General features: G+C 41.0%; 2 protein-coding genes across 7 annotated transcripts in view; both read left to right on the top strand.

The window, feature by feature from the left end:
• Positions 1-9,132, top strand: part of ARFGEF2 (ARF guanine nucleotide exchange factor 2) — a 60,757-nt gene extending 51,625 nt beyond the window's left edge. The window contains exons 34-39 of one of the 3 annotated variants that reach the window (XM_073309478.2): positions 117-231; positions 644-774; positions 2,177-2,345; positions 3,718-3,856; positions 4,946-5,063; positions 5,399-9,132. In XM_073309478.2, the coding sequence (XP_073165579.1) occupies positions 117-231; positions 644-774; positions 2,177-2,345; positions 3,718-3,856; positions 4,946-5,063; positions 5,399-5,575 (849 nt within the window). In that variant the 3' untranslated portion in view covers positions 5,576-9,132. Of the gene's footprint in view, positions 1-116; positions 232-643; positions 775-2,176; positions 2,346-3,717; positions 3,857-4,945; positions 5,064-5,398 lie in introns of those variants that run through there. The other 2 variants (XM_073309479.2, XM_073309480.2) reach the window with 2 other exon arrangements.
• A 2,648-nt stretch (positions 9,133-11,780) lies between these two features.
• Positions 11,781-17,319, top strand: part of CSE1L (chromosome segregation 1 like) — a 35,069-nt gene continuing 29,530 nt past the window's right edge. The window contains exons 1-2 of one of the 4 annotated variants that reach the window (XM_073309484.1): positions 13,833-14,025; positions 16,468-16,555. Coding sequence is in view for 1 of the 4 variants with exons in the window: in XM_073309481.2 (XP_073165582.1) it covers positions 12,474-12,528 (55 nt within the window). In the remaining 3 variants the exon portion in view is untranslated. Of the gene's footprint in view, positions 11,895-12,224; positions 12,529-13,832; positions 14,026-16,467; positions 16,556-17,319 lie in introns of those variants that run through there. The other 3 variants (XM_073309483.1, XM_073309481.2, XM_073309482.2) reach the window with 3 other exon arrangements.

Raw genomic sequence — 17,319 nt, 5'->3', positions numbered from 1 at the left:
AATACTTTGATAGTAGAAAACTTAAGCCACATTAGTTATGTCATGTGAAAACTGAGTTGTGATAAATTTTAAGTACATTGGATAAACAGAATTCTATCTTCAATTGTCACTTCTAGGATGTGGACCTGGATCGCCAGTCTCTAAGCAGTATTGATAAAAATGCTTCGGAAAGGGGACAGAGTCAGTTTTCAAATCCCACAGATGACAGCTGGAAAGGCGGTCCTTATGCAAGTAAGGATGTATTTCACTGTAAAGTTTTTTAGCTTCAACACAACCTCTAGTCACTGACACAAGTCATTTAATTAAAAACAAAAAAAATTGCTCTGCTAACTTTTTTTTTTAAAAAAAAAACACCTAACTTTCTGAGGTTCCTAAATCGGTGCTTCATGTGCCCTAATGTTTTAATGAAAACTTACCAGCCAAAGCACATAATCTACTCTCCCATTTCTACCATGATTATAATTATAATGGAGAAAATATTTGACTATGCAATATGGTACTGTACTTCAAAGATAACACACAAAATAAGTGGGTATGGAGATGCTGGTGGAAATATGAGTTTTAGTCTTTTAGTTTAACACATACTTTATCATAAATCACTTCTAAAACTAGACTGAAAACCAGAGTTCCTCTATTCTATTAGACCAGAAACTGTTTGCTGGCCTCCTTATTAAATGTGTGGTGCAGCTGGAATTGATACAGACCATTGACAACATAGTATTCTATCCAGCAACTAGCAAGAAGGAGGATGCTGAGCACATGGCTGCAGCCCAGGTAATTTATCTTAGATTCTGAACATAATAATCTTTTGTCTTTGCATCTTACTATCCTAGTAATAATTAGCACTTTTTGTAGTGCTTTACAGTTTGAGGAAGGCCTTCCAACCATTAAGACTATAATCATCATAATTTTAAAATGGGTTCAATAGAGTGTAACTTCCTGTATGAACTTCCCATTTCTGAACAGACTTTCTACACCAGGGGTCCCCAATGCGGTGCCCATGGGTGCTGTGGTGCCTGAGGGCGCCATGGCGCCCGCCGGAGCATTTTTGTGCACCCGCAGGACACCCTGCCACCTAAAAGCCGCCTAGAAGCGTTGTCATATTTTGGCGGCGACGCTTCTTGCTGCTGCTGCTGCTTTCCAGCGGTGGAATTTTGACAGCGGGGTATCTAGCGCCCGCCACAGCCAAATAGCATATTGCTATTCCCACAAGAAAGGTTGGGGACCACTGTTCTGCACTGTACTTTCTGAAAGGAGCATCTCTCTCTTAGAATGCACACAGTGTGTGGGGAGAAGTTATTCTTTGTTTAGCAAGGCTTCACCTCTGAGGCTGATAGCAGGCTGTCTTCAGTGACAAATCCTTAACTCTGAAACTCCATGTTTCAGGTCCAAATACCCTGATCTTGAGAGCACTGTGCAAGGCCCACCTGCTTGTTCCAGTAGAGGGCTGGGTTAGGGGTTTGGATCAGGGTTTGTCTTAACCACCCTCACCAAACCTGTTAACTCCTATATTCTATTGCTTGGGAGTAGAGGTGAAGCTGATATTTTGGGATTGTCTGCTTCCTGACAGTTGGCAGGTCTGTTATTAATGTGTTATGTCAGAGGCTTGTGTAATGGGTGCATGTCTTACAAATATAGAGAATAAGATTCTATACGTGCAACCTCTAATTAAGGCAAAGAAGCTGAACTCTTACATTGTACAGCATCTGCTTAAGCCTGTGGAACTATATATCTGACTAGTTAACTTGTCTGACAGTCTTCAGAGCTCTGCAGAGGCAGTGAATCAACCCTTGTGGGCAGGCAAGTGCTTTGTATCACTCAACAGGACCTCTCTGTGCCTTGAAATAGAGGTCTTCTTTTTTGATCTAATCTTATGCTAATTGCTAAAATAAATTATATCAAGTATTTTTGGAAATACACTAGTAGGAAGGAAAGCACTAAATCACAGCACAACACTGAAACGCACAGCCCTAACATTCTCCAAACCCACTGGTCTCATAAAAACAGATGTGTAGTTATTGTGGGCAGAACTTTGCTCTGTAACTCTTGAGTAAATTTCATTTACATCTCTGACAATGGAATTATTCTGGATTTAGGTACTTCACTGTATAACACACTGAGTTCTTTTGGACCCCTTCTCCATTAATCACCACTAATAACTTGATTTTCTATGCAGAGGGACACACTGGATGCAGATATCCACATTGACACAGAAGAGCAAGGAATGTATAAGTACATAACTTCACAACATCTTTTTAAGTTATTGGATTGTTTGCAAGAATCTCATTCATTTTCAAAAGCCTTTAACTCAAATTATGAGCAGCGAACTGTCCTATGGAGAGCCGGTGAGCACACGTTACTTAGTAATGGTTTTGAGCTTTCTTGCTTGTGGGTTTATTAAATATTTACCCTAAGGTAGGAATATGTAGTATAGCAAAGTGACTTTTTCCAAATATAGTATATATTTAATGTTTTTAATCACATAGTGCTACTTAGCTGCTCTATATTAGACTTGTCACTTTTCTGATTACTTTAATTACAAAATTGAAATATTGATCAAAAGACCTACTTCATTTACAATGAAATAGAAACACGATGGGAAACATTGGATTTTATTTATGTAATTCAGTTTCATCAATATAACTTTGTCGGGGGGGTGTTATTGATGGTAGGGGAGTTGGCCCAGGGATCAGTGGAATCCAATCTTCTTGCATGGAAGTGCTCATCACCAGAGATGCCAGTTTTCCATGATTTAAAAAAAAAACAATAAAAATATTGTCTGATACAAAGGTATAAAAACCTAATTTTTTCCATGATTAAAATGAAACTCTGAACTTTAATTTCTCTAACCACAATACATATAGGTTCAGTGGAATCCCAGTTATCTGATCTAATTGGGACTGAGGTCAGATCGGATGATCAAATATTTGGATAATCCGTAGAGCTTCAGCCCTGGGTGGCAGCCAGGCTCGGGCTGTCCACTTCAGTTTGGTTAATATGGAGAGCCGGATAATGGAGGCTCAGATAAACGGAGTTCTACTGTATATATGTGTTTGTTTTTTCACGAAATGTAGAAACGGAAGATTATCTGTAAAAATGCAAATTCTACCTTTTTCCATGGCAAATGGATTTATAGGATCCCTGCTCATCACTAATCACTGGGCTACCTTGTGGCAGTATCTTTGACCAATACTGGTACTTGGTGGTAATTCTGTACCAACTTGGGGAGCTATTTTAAAAAAAAAAAAAGTTATATCAAGCAGTTTTGCAAGGCTCTTGCTTCTGACTTTGGGGGTGTGTATGTGTCTGGTCTGGTTTTTTGAATAAAACACCATATAAAATATGTAAGGAGAGTTGTGTGTGCTGAGCTGAGTTTTGTGGGACCATATCTGGATCGAATAGTAAAATACACAGGTATTTTAGAGGCAAATCCAAACCTATGTAGTTTATAAATCTAAACCTCACAAGTGACTTGCATACCACCTAAGGCTCCATGGCAAACCCTGACCATGCTCCCATCAGATGTCATGTCAACAGCCTGCAGGATTAGTTGTTTTAAACATTTCTGTGTAATTAAGTTATCCCTTAAAATGATTTAGGCAGCACTACAGTAAGTTGGTCTGCCTAGCTGGTATCTAGAAGTTTAATTATGCTTTTTACTGTTTCTAAACTATATCCAAAGATGTATGAATGTATCCAATTTTAATTCATTTCTAGGGTTCAAGGGTAAGTCAAAACCCAATCTTTTAAAACAAGAGACCAGCAGCTTGGCCTGTTGCTTGAGAATCCTCTTCCGAATGTACGTTGATGAAAGCCGCAGAGATTCTTGGGATGCTATACAACGACGACTCCTAAAGTAAGAATGGTATTTTACCCAATGAATCTTGGGCTTCAAGAAGTCTCTTTAGTGGGACTGTCTTGTACTGTTTTTCGAGCACCTACCACAGTGGGTCGCTGATCCTGATTGGGACTTCTGGGTGCCAGTGCAGTACTAATCATATTGCTATTCAAAGTAGCTGAGCAGATGGATCATAAATTGATTAGGGATAGAAAAGTGGGCACTCTAATAAAAGGGTTTTGGCAACCAGAAGTAAGTCGATTCAGAATGGCCTTTCTGCTGTGGGGGGTGGGTAGGGTGTGAGCACCAATCACCATATAGCCCAGTTCCTGGTGAACTTTTTCAGGTATCTGTTGCATCACAGTTTGGAACTTTGGGCAACAAGAGGTAATAAAGATACCTTCATCCTTACCCTAAAGATGATTTGCTGCTGACTGGAGGCTCAGAGGATTGATATTGAGTCTGCGTAGGGAGAACTTATAGGTTGTTAGTTTAAATCCAGCTGAGGCTGGCAGTAGTCTGGTTACCATTACCTATTGGCTTATAGTTGATTTCTTAAATCAGTGTGTGTAACAGGACACATCTATCCATTTCTAGTCACTATAGCAGAAATCAGCACAATAAATGGCACTGATTGTGCCTCTTGTTGGCAGTCCTTTCCAGAGGGACCAAAAACCCCGCTTCTGTCCCTAAAAGGTCTCGACAGATCTTTGTTAAAGGAGTGCTGGTTTGGAGAGGGAATCTTGCACTGCTATACCTAGTCTGAGGATCAGGAAAGGATTTCTCTTCATTGGGCTATCAAACTGGTATCTCTTTAATGATTACTATAGTGATGTAATTAAAAATTTTCAGTATGGAGGGAGGGAGGTTGAGGAAAAAAATCTTTTCCCATTCTGCTAGTAGAGCACCATCAGGTTTTTAAAGCAAATCTCAATAACAAACTTGATTAAAAACGTAGATAGACAAGTAGGGGAAAAAAAGGAGCTCAGTGCAGCTCGCATTTAAACACAAAATACTGTTGTTACAGATGGGGACATGTATATCAACTTGATTTGTTTTGTTTGCTTGTACCCTTATCTGTGCTAATGTGTGTAATTTTTTCCCTAGTGTGTGCAGTGAAGCACTGGCCTATTTTATAACAGTAAATTCAGAAAGCCATAGAGAGGCCTGGACCAATCTCCTATTGTTGCTTTTAACAAAAACACTTAAAATCAGTGATGAAAAGGTAAGATAAAGCTAGAAATTTATACTTGCATCCAAATATACTTTAAATATTTAAATGTAAAATATTTTACTTAACTATGTATAGCTATCAAAATAGGAAATTCCCAGCACTGAACTAGCGCACTGTCACATTGTCTGAAATATCATATTGCTGCTTTACAGAGTTAAGAAATTGGCTTTAGTGGTGGCCTGAGCATTTGATGACAGTTCCTTCTCTTCACTGAGAAAAACAATGCCAACTCCTGAGTTTTACTGTTGTAACATTCTAGGTAATGGGAGTAACTTTCTTTTTATTTTTGTCTTGCATTAAGTCATTTTATTCTTTTTCCACAAAAGTTTAAAGCACATGCTTCAACTTATTACCCGTACCTCTGTGAAATCATGCAGTTTGACCTGATTCCTGAGCTCCGAGCTGTGCTACGGAAGTTCTTCCTGCGTATAGGTGTAGTGTTCAAAATCTGGATACCACAGGAGCAGTTACGGACAACTGGGACCCATTCACCTTCATGGTAGCCCCAAGTAAGACTGGCCATTGCTGCTTATTCACAAAGCTTTAGTCATGCTACATTCAAGGAATGGATTCAAGAGGAGGAACAAAAGTCATTGATATCTGTCTCTAAGCCAAGAGAGCAGCAGATCATCTGGATCAAGATGCCATTTTTGGAAAAACAAATTTTTGTTCTGCCCACCCTACAAAAATAGAGCTATATCAGCAGTTCAGTGATTTTTATTTAAGTTGTTGCCTACAGAATTAACATAATAGATGTAAAGTCTGTTTCAGTGCTAGTCATTCTTATGATTAATTCTGTTTCTGCAAATCAGTTACTTCAGTTGTTTGGTCTGGTACCTTCTAGCTTATTCCCATAAATCTTCTGGAAATTTTTCCTCAATGGAAATTATTCCTCTTGGAAATACTGAATATGGTTGTATAGGCTTGTGATGTTAGCACATATGTTAATAATAAAATATACTGCAATGGCTAGTGGCCACCAAAAGATCATGCTGGATTTTTTTCTTTGTGTACACATGACTAGAACAGTTAGTGTGTTTTTTTTAGTTTATTGTGGAGTGGCTGTAGATACACCAGTTGGGGGGAAAGGCTTTCCTCCTGCAGGTTATGTAGTGAGCCATTTTAAAACACTTTAATAACAGTGTTTAACCTTCCAAGGTCAGCTTTCATGGAAGGTTTAGATGTGTCAGGAGTACATACTCTGAAATGAACTCAGAAAAATCTCAAGTTATTAGGAGTTGGAAAGCTTTTTAAATTCTTCGTTGCCTTTTATATTTTGCCTGGTTATCTAGATGAGATGGTAAAATTAAAGAATAGGGTTATTTATTTGATTTTTCTTTAACATGTGCACTGAAGAGATGAAGTAAAAATAACATTGGTTTGTCAACCTCTTTCCTTTTGAATATATATATTGTAGCAAAGATGTCTGTTTAGCCAGAAGTAATCTCTTTAATACATATCAGGACATGTGTTTTTACTGCCAATTTGACAGTGTTGGTTATTTTATTGCCTCAACTTCCAAGTTATGTCAGTATGGCATGGGGAGATAAAGTCTAGTTCCCACCAGGACCGCTCTAGTTAATTTTTTTACTTAAGTACACACTATAACACACCTTCTAATGCATTCCTGTTTGTTGGAGGCAACCAAGAAGCAAACTTGTGATTTAACATTGCAATTTTATTAGCCCTAGTGACTTCCTTTTTTTTTTTTTTGGAAAGACCAGACTCTAGTGTTCTTGTTACAATGATTCCTCTGATGCACTTTCAGTTTTAACTGAAGTTCAACAGAATTGAACCTGTCCATAGGATTATCTGTATTTGCAAGTGACTTAAAACCATAGCTCTAAGGACAGTATAGGATCCACGTGGAGGGGTAGGAGGAAAGTCGCCACCTTTTTGAATGTATTAAGGATGGAAAAAGTGTTACCAAGCACCGTTTGTTCTACCCATATTTGCATACAAGAACTAAATAAGTGTTAATTGAATGAAATAAAACATTTGTGGCTTTAGTACTTATCTTTTTGCTTTGTAAATAGAGATTTTTTTTTCCTGCTAATGCAATCAAAGTTGAATATAGCATTGGAAAATCCAAGCTTTGGATTTGATGGGGATTCATTTTTTGTGGGTTTCTTCAGAGTCAGAATGGTGCTCTTACTTTATATGAATGTAGTTTGTTTTGGCCAGTAGTGCTCTAAGGTTTTCACTTACCTTATTTTGTCTTTTTAATTTTAATACCAAAGAAAAGTAACTGGGATTTTACTTTAAGTATAAATTAGAAATATATAAATTCTTTCAGTAGAAAAGAATATATGGCTATATTTTACCATGAATAAAAACTGAAAAATAAGTGCACATAACTAACTTGCTACATTTGAAGTCAGTGTATGTCCTTTATGTGGCATTGTAAAGTGTAGCAGTCACTTATTCCCTTCTACTGTATTGTTTCATCAACTACAGTAAGAAAATAAATAGGACTATTTATTTAGATTTTATTTCTCATGTTTGAATGTCACTCTCACTGTTAATGTACAGTATATGATTTTAGTCCTGTCTCCTGTTAAAACATTACCTTTCAGATTGCATGCTTTCTATCCCTATTAGGCAGCATGAAAGCAATACAACTAATGTCTTAAAATCTGAGATGAGAATTGGGTTTATTATTTTTTTCTCCAAATTCTTTCACAAAAATGGCATTATGGGTTTTCTTTCAACATAAAATAGTTTTGAAGTGGTTTTAATAAACATGTCTTTGTACATATATGGATACTCAAGCTAATAAAATTAAGAGCCTTTATCAATGTTGGAGCGCCTTTAATACAGCCTTAGGATTGAGTGACTATTTCCTTAGATTGATTCCTTATGAAAGGATTTTATTGGTCTATATACCATTTATAAACTGCTAAAAATTGATATTTGATCATACATGACATCTGAAACATTCTAGCTTTACCATGTAGTGTATGCGGTGAGGAAAGACAGACTTATTCCTGTCTCAGAGGTTTCTAAAACCATTCTGATTGTATAGGGAATGGTGCATTAGTAAATGTAATGTCTGAAGCCCTTAATTTTACACCAGCTGTTTGCTTCTCTGTACCTTTTGGAAAGGCCATAACCCATGGACATCATAATAACAAAGCTAAGAGTGCTCAGTCAAAACTCCGAGTAATCACCTTCTGGCTCTGATCCTGAACCAGGGTCTGCTGGCACAAACTCCCACTGCCTGTGTGGAGTCTCACTGGCTCCAGTGGGACTATGCATGAGAACAGGGGTCCATGTTAGCATATTCTGATAAGGATCTAGGCCTCCGTGTGCAGTACACAGATACTGTATTTTAAATGTTATGCCCCAAATGACAGGTAGACTTATAATTTAATGGTATTAATGTGGAGTATCTGCATGTTTATGATTTTACTATTTTTTTTTTACTGGAACCCTTTGAAGGTGGTGGACAGTGGGAGAGTTGTTTGCTGATTAGGATAAACCTTCAAATTACCCTCATCTTGGTGCTTCTATTGCTTGTTATGGTGCAAGTAAAATGTTATATTGAACCTTGTTTTTTTCTCCCTATGTGATTTCACTTATTTCTGTAGCTTCTAAAATGCAGACACAACAAGATTCTAGTACAACTCTTCTAGCTTAAAAAATCTAACATTGTAGTGATGTATTGATGAATGTTTTAAAAGAATATTCCATCCTTGGCCTGCAGTCAATTTACTAGCTTTCTAAGGTACAACTCACTTAAAATGTCTTTAAATTTTTTCAATCACTTCTGCCACTTCAAACAAAATGTACTTTCTGTGCACAATGTATGTTTTATGTATGTAAAATGCCTGTTAGTTACTAGTTACTTTTTCTTAAAGATTTCCATATTAAGTGCATTTAATAGCAGTAATTTAATGAAAAGCGTTCCTTGCCCAATGGATGTATACATTTTTGAGAGAATAGCAGAAATTATATAATAAAAACTATGTAAAGTTTTCTACATACAAATATTGTGTATAATACTATTATAATCCATGCTTTAATCAGGTGGTAAATCAATAAAGTTTTAAAAAGTGAAGTGGTTTTTAATGTAGTAATTAAATCTTATGTGAAACTATTTTGTGGTATATCCAGTTTGTGAGATGTAATCACTCATGTTTTCAGACGTCTGAACATCAAAGCTTTTGGTGTATGGTGAGTAACAAATAGAAATGGTGGTAATGTGCTTTTTTAAAACAAAACAAAACACTTGACAAATTTTCAAAGAAACAATAGTCAAGATGTATCTGCATAAAGTTGCCTATGCAATATTGTTAACCAAAGTGATTTGCTTAAACACTAATGTAATGGTATATGTAGGAAAAATTGTGCTAACTTTAAATTGGGGTAGTTCCTTATCAGTGGCAACTTACAAATACAGAATTGTCCACTATTCATATCTCATTTTGTTAAGTGTGTGTGGTCACTGGCAAGAGAATTCCATTCTATTATTGTGAATTTCCTATAATTCTTCTATGAGCAATGAAGTATAAGTTCTTATGTATGTTTCCATGATTAGAGGAGTCTTTTTCCAGGTTACTATTCCATAGAGTACCTGTTAGTGTTTTTATTTCTTTTTGGTGGGAGGGGGAGAAGAGGAAGGGTTGAGAACAGGTGATTCAGGAATCAGAATATTACCACTTTGACTTCCACAACAATCATTTCTAACTGCCACTACTACTCACCTGAATAGTAGCTTTTCAGAAGCTAGGAGGAGTGCCTGGGTAGGCAGAATAATATATTATGAAAGCTACTTCTAACTAGCAGGCTCCTGCCATGAGCACTGTATGCTCAGCTAAATTTTAACTCAAATTGACTTAATCCTCATTGACACTCATCTGATGTTCATGGATTTAAAATATTTTTGGGCACAACTATAAAATAGAACAATCTCTTCTACTGTAGGAAGAGAAAATAGAAGGCATAGGTTATCTGATGATAGATGTGTGGGTTTTTTAATTAAGGTGCAATACAGACCTTTCTGTGCTTTTTTAGTACCACTGCAATTATAGCAAAACCTCTACAATAGTCTTAAACTTTTCCTACTACATTGATTTGCAACATTTTCAGGCCATAACACCTTATCTGTCCAAATTGGACAAATGGTGCCTAGCTTGCACAGTGTCAGCTGAGGTGGAACCCTGAGGCTTAGTTTGATGTCATTTGCCTAAGTGTGAATTTCTTTATTAGCTTTAGATTATGGCCAGTCTAGTTTTCTGTTGACTTCTTATTTTGCCACTAGCTGACAGATTTTTTTGTGTGCCACAATTGGAGAGTCAAGAAAAACACCTCTCTCAGGGAAAATGAGACCTAAAGGTGTAACAGCAACCACAGGGTGGTAATAATTATTGCATACAAATGGGAGTTGAGAAATAGAATATCCACAATGGGTGTAACACAAACTACCATGTTGCCATGGGTCTGCATCTCATCTTAAACATTTTGCCCGGGATCAGAGTTTTTAATGCAAGTGGGAGAACATTAATATGCACACTTAATCTGAGCACACAAAATATTACATTAACTTGTTTGGTCTAGTAGTCTGTGGAATCCAGTAACATTACGTGGGAAGTACATTAAATGACCATCTTACTTTGACATAATTCTCCAAAAATGTTATGGGTTGAGATAGTGCTTACTGTCCGCTATTAGTTTCCTCTAGCATTCCTTAATATTGCTGTAAAGTTACTAGAGTGGTCTATATCCAAACCCTTTGTGTAGTCTGATTTCTATAGCATCCAGTTTTATGATTACGTTTAAAACTGATTCCATTTTAGCAAACGTCCCCATACTAGCCCTGCTTTTGCTAGGTTGTTCCAAGAGAGGGGTTGGGACAGGGAAAGGGAAAGGCAAGGGGATGAGGAAAGGTTGTCAGGAGTCTAAGCTCCCCCAGAGTGAGACTGAAGTATCCTCTGTGCTGCTTTGGATGCATGGGTACTTCCTCCAGTGCACTAAATGCCCTCATAGAAGCTATGTGTGAAACTAGACAATCACTACACTCTCAAACTCACACTGGAAAATAAGAAAAATATCACATCATCTGTGGGTGAACATATTTTACAGTGCAATTACTCCATCTGTCCTATCAGTTCTCTGTAAAGGAAACCTGCACACACCTTCAAAAGATGAGCATGAGAGCTAAAATTTCTAACTGTGCTAGACATTAAGAATCAGTGACTCAGTAGAGACATGGGCTATATGGTTTATTATAAAAATCTATAACCCACTTCCCCCCCCCCCTTCCTGCCTTTGAGTGGAGAGGTTTTAACAAGCCCCTTCACCTTGAATGGTCCCTTGAAATGTATTAAGTAGTTTAAGCTAAATAATATGTTGTTGGTGGTGGTATTTAGGTGTGACACGGAGTAAGCTTCTTCCCCTCCCCTGATAAGAGCTCTGTGTGAACACAAACGCTTGTCTCTGCCACCACCAGAAGCTGGTCCAATAAAGGATATTACCTCACCCACCATACTACTTACAGTGGCAGCTTGAACTAAATGGTCTTGTTGAGCACAAGGGGGAAGCTGATGCCGCCAGGCCGGAGGGGGGCAGAGCTGACCCGGCCCCGCTGGCTGGATTGTGGGAGGAGGCTGGCGATTGGCCGGCCAGCCTCAGGAGCGAAGATGTCGCCGATTGGCCCAAGCCCGAGGCGCTAAGTCTTTGCTGATTGGCTGAGCTCCGCACGCGTAGCGTGATGCGGTCAGTGCGTCCCCGCCGCCGCCGCCGCCGCGCCCTCTCACCGTGGTTTGAATGTGTAGCGGAGCCGGAGCTCTCAGAGCTGCCGCCGCTGGGGAGACCCTCCAGGTGAGGATCAGCCGCGCGCGCAGCGCGAGGGCCCCTGCGGGCGAGGCTCGGAGGGCGGCTCCCTTTCGCTGCTTTCACGGCGGTTCCGTGTTTATTCCGGACTGGGGATGGGCTCTGGGCCCGCGGCCCAGCGGGAGGCGCAGCTGAACATGCTGGGCCCACCGGGGCCCGCCTTCTTCGCTTGCGCCCGCGAGCGTTGGTTCTTGGGCCGAAGGAGCAGGGAAAGGTCCTCCCTGATTGGTCTGCGCTGCTGTCAGTCTCTGGCGGGTAGCGAGTTAGTTGGAGGGAGGGTGCTGCTTCAGTCTCTCTTCCCCGAGGCCCCGAGCGCGCCCCCTTGGCGGGAGGGCCTGGGGTGCCAGCCTGCCCCGGCCCCCCGACTCCTCAGTAGCGACTGAGGGTGACGGTGTCGCCTCCTACCCCCTCTTCGGCACGCGCTCGGGGACAGGCTGGGTGCCAGGGGGCAGCCGCCGTCCTCCGATCGTTGCAGGGAGGGGGTAAGGGGGCAGCCTCTGCCTTCCCTTACGGGCATCTCTCTCTCTCCTGTCCCTCGGGCACGTGGCCTGGCTTTACTGCAGTGTGATGGGGAGAGGAGCACAGGAGGGGATTTACACAGCAGCGTTTCGGAGGTGGCTGGGTGAGAACTGGAGAAAGCCTCACCACATGGGTGGGATCTTTTCAGTCTTTGCTGCAGAAGTCTGTGGCACTGAGTTTCTCCCTCTCACTGTTGTGTTGCCTGCTTTTCCCCTCTCTCCCCCGCTTCTTTCTGCATACTAAACACTCGCTTGTTAGTACAACCAAAGGGAGGAAACTCAGGCACTCCTCTCTGGATGTAAGCTGGGTTCACTTCCTAGCACTGTAGGCGTGGGAAGGCACCAGCTTTTGCTGCAAAATACTTGTGTGCACTTAGTCCTTGTTCTAATTTAACTCTGTGTCTGGTTACTGGCTGCAGTTGAAAGGAAAGAGAGGAGCTAGGATGCATTAAAAAAGAAGTGAAAATGAGCTAAGGTTTGAGGGGGAAGGAGGAGCAATCTTTAAATCTGTGTAATACTCCGGGCACTGTAATATAAGTGGGGATTTAGAAACCTGGAATGGATGATGGAGTAGTGGTGATTGGGAAAACATATTAGGCCTAATTACTCTAAAACATGCATGGACTTCTATGTGTTTAACAATTTTCTTTCCTCCATCTCTTTCTTGCTCACTACAACATAAAGTGGATACAAGAGCTCTACTGCTTAAGTAAATGTGGTTACTTACAACCTTAAGAAAAGATGGGGTTAAGAGAATGGGAAAAAGCTGCTGGGGAAGAGAAAAGTACCAGAACACGAGACAGCCATTACCTCAACGTGTATTGGCATCGTGCTCTTCTATGCATCTGAGGTCTGGGCTACACCTAAAATTTAGGTCAGCCTAGCTACTTTGCTCAGGAGTGTGAGAAATGTCATGCTCCCAAGGGACATAGTTAACCCAACTTAAACCCTGGTGTACATACGGCTAGGTTAATGGAAGAATTCTTCTGTCAACCTAGTTACCCCCTTTCAAGGGGGTGGATTTACTACATGGATAGAAAAACCCCTTCCGTTTCCCTCACAGTGGGTTTTGTGGTATTTTGGTTTGCAGAGAAGATGGGTTTTATGAACAGTAAATCATAGCACATGGCATTTCTTTCTACCTCTTGACTTTGCCCTCACTTTGTCTTGCTTCAGGTAAAATCCCAGCTAATACTTGTTTCCAGAGTATTGTGGCTTAGTCAATTGCTATTCCGTGTACTGTCTTTTCACTAAATTAAGGAAATAAGTATTCCTGGGAATGAAATTTATGCCTGATAAGTGATCTAACAATTTAGAGCAGAAATGCAGTGTTCTCAGAAGTTCTTTATCAGAGGCGGGCAGACTACAGCTTGCGGGACTCTCCTGCCCAGCCCCTGATCTCCTGGCCCAGGAGGCTAGCTCCCAGCTCCTCCCCCGCAGCCTCAGCTCACTGCGCCATCAGTGCAAGGCTCTGGGTGACAAAGCTGCAAGCTCCTGTGGCAGTGCAGCTGCAGAGCCCAGTCTGACCGGCGCTCTGTGTTGCGCGGTGGCATGGCTGGCTCCAGTGGGCACCACCAGCCACCAGTGTTCCAGGCAGCACGGTAAGGGGGCAGGGAGTGGGGGGGAAGGGGGAAGGGTTGGGTAGAGGGCAGGGCAGTTTTGGGGGTGTGGTCAGGGGTCCAAGCAGTCAGAAGGTGGAGAATGGGGCATTGAATGGGGGCAGGGGTCCCGGGGGGGGCAGTCAGGAAGAGGGGGGGTTGGATGGGGCGGCAGGGGGGCAGTCAGGGAGAAGGGGGGGTTGGATGGGGCAGTCAGGAAGGAGGGGGGGGTTGGATGGGGCAGTTGGGGGCAGGGGTTCCGGGGCAGTCAGGGAGAAGGGGTGGTTGGATGAGGCAGGGGTCCCGGGGGAGAGGGGCAGTCATGAATGAGAGGAGGGGTTGGATGGGGCGGCAGGGAGCACTCAGGGGTTGGGGGTTCCGGGGGTGATCAGGGGACAGGGAACAGGGGGGTGGGTGAGGCAGGGGGCCGGGCCACGCCTGGCTGTTTGGGGAGGCACAGCCTCCCCAACCGGCCCGCCATACAATTTCAGAAACCTGATGTGGCTCGCAGGCTAAAAAGTTTGCCTGCCCCTGTTCTTTATAGTGTTCCATGAAAGTGGAGTGGGGAGAAATGTTTGGGTTTTTTTTCCTTTTTTCTGACACGGTAATCCTTGCCCTCAGTTAATTTGTTTCCCTCCTTAATATGTGAATTATTTTAGCATCTGTCAGCATAGACACTAGCCTGGGTCAAAACTCAAAATCATTTTTACTCTCTCTAGCTTAAGTTGTGGTCTGTTAAGGAAGATACGTTATTATGGCTTCCTGGTGTGTATTAATGTAAAGGGGAAAAAAGTTGCTGGCTATATAGCACCACAGCTACCAACTGAGCATCTGTTCACAATACTTATGTGAATGAGTTCATTGTCCTTCGGCTGGAGCAGATATTGGCCCATTAATTTCAGTGGGATTATTTATGTAAGGTGGTTGACACTATATTTGTCAGACGTATAGATGAACATAATTTGTTGAGGAAGAGTCAGCATGGTTTTAATACAGGGAAATCATGCCTCACCAATCAATTAGAATTCTTTGAGGGGCTCAACAAGCATGTGGACCAAGGGGATCCAGTGGAGATAGTGTACTTAGATTTTCAGAAAGCCTTTGACAAGGTCCCTCACCAAAGGCTCTTAGGCAAAGTAAGCTGCCACAGGATAAGAGTGAAGATTGGTAACTGGTTAAAACATAGGAAACAAAGGGTAGGTATAAATGGTCATGGATTGGTAACTGGTTAAAAGATAGGAAACAAAGGGTAGGTATAAATGGTCAGTTTTCAGAATGGAGAGAGGTAAATAGTGATGTCCCCTGGGGGTCTGTTCTGGGACCAGTCCTGTTCAACATATTCATAAATGATCTGGAAAAAGGGGTAAACAGTGAAGTAGCAAAATTTGCAGATGATACAAAATTACTAAAGATAGTTAAGACCAGGCAGACTGTGAAGAGCTACAAAAGGATCTCTCAAAACGGAGTGACTGGACAATAAAATGGCAGATGAAATTTAATGTTGATAAATGCAAAGTAATGCACATTGGAAAACATAATCCCAATTATACATATAAAATGATGGGGCCTAAATTAGCTGTTACTACTCAAGAAAGAGATCTTGGAGTCATTGTTGATAGTTCTTTGAAAACATCCATTCAGTGTGCAGCGGCAGTCTAAAAAGCAAACAGAATGCTGGGAATAATTAAGAAAGGGATAGATAATAGAACAGAATATCATGTTCCCTCTATATAAATCCATGGTACGGCCACATCTTGAATACTGTGTGCAGATGTGGTTGCCCCATCTCAAAAAAGATACATTGGAATTGGAAAAGGTTCAGAAAAGAGCAACAAAAATTATTAGGGGTATGGAACGGCTTCTGTATGAGGAGAGTTTAATAAGACTGGGACTTGTCAGCTTGGAAAAGAGACGGCTAAGGGGAGATAATGATTGAGGTCTATAAAATCATGACTGGTGTAGAGAAAGTAGATAAGGAAGTGTTGTTTACTACTTCTCATAACACAAGGACTAGGGGTCACCAAATTAAATGAAAAGGCAGCAGGTTTAAAACAAAGGAAGTATTTCTTCACACAGCGCACAGTCAACCTGTGGAACTCCTTGCCAGAGGATGTTGTGAAGGCCAAGACCATAACTGGGTTAAAAAAAAACTAGATGAATTAATGGAGGATCAATGGCTATTAGCCAGAATGGGCAAGAATGGTGTCCCTAGCCTCTGTTTGCCAGAAGCTGGGAATGAGCGACAGGGGATAGATCACTTGATGATTATCTGTTCTGTTCATTCCCTCTGGGGCACCTGACACTGGCCACTGTCGGAAGACAGGATACTGAGCTAGATGGACCTTTAGTCTGACCCCAGTATGGCCATTCCTATGTTCTTATGTCTGAAATGGGACTGTGAAAACAGACTTCTTTCTGTTTGAGGTTTTTCTGTTACTTTTATAGTAAGCTCTCCAGGGAGAAAAGCCCATTCTATCTTTGTGGAAATAAGAGAGACTGAGAGATGGGATTTCCTGTGGCCCTACAGGACCAGGTACTGACTGACATGCCAGATGCAACTGAAAGGGCTTTGAAATTCTAAACTCCTGCTCTGAGCTCAGAGGAGGAAAGCATAGTCATCTGAGTTCAAAGTTGTTTCAACCTACAGTTTCCCAGAGAAGAAAATCTCTGATTAGAAAGCAAATAGGTTGAGAGTGAAGGGAATGGAATCTTAAGTCAGGAGCGAACACATTTTTTGGCTAAAGTGTCTTTTATTTCCTGATTGTAACAGAAAAAGGACAAAAGTAGTAGATGAGTAGTGGAGCGAGAAATAGAGGAAACAAGTTGTAAAGATGAAAAATCAGCAACAATTCTTGTAGTTACTATAAATTCCATCCGCCATGGGATTGTGGGAAAGGGGCTGTGTGTGTTTTATGGGTTCAGTTTTTACCACTGCAGCCATGTATTCAAGTCTATATAATTCATAAGTGACATGAGTTTAATTAGGGTGGAGTATATCTACATATCTATATTATACAGCTGCTTGGCCAGGCTCTCCCTAGCTAGTATTTCCAGTCCATTTATTTCATGAGCACTGAACTTCATTCAGGCTTGGAAGATAAACTGAATGACTTATGTATTGGTTGATTCCCTGGCCTTGCAAAATTATACTTGCTGGAGTAAGTAATTTTTAATTATGGATGCATCAAATATTTGTTTTACCATGGTAATGGTGGATGAGGGCATTTTGTCATGGAGCTGGTAAAGTCTCATATTAAATATTACCTTTTAGTAGGATTTTTTTTTAGCTGATATGAG

This window comes from Lepidochelys kempii, chromosome 13 (assembly GCF_965140285.1).
Source record: "Lepidochelys kempii isolate rLepKem1 chromosome 13, rLepKem1.hap1, whole genome shotgun sequence".
NCBI lineage: Eukaryota > Metazoa > Chordata > Testudines > Cheloniidae > Lepidochelys > Lepidochelys kempii.
Note: the sequence above shows the minus strand (reverse complement) of the source record. Positions and strands in the feature narration are given on the sequence as shown.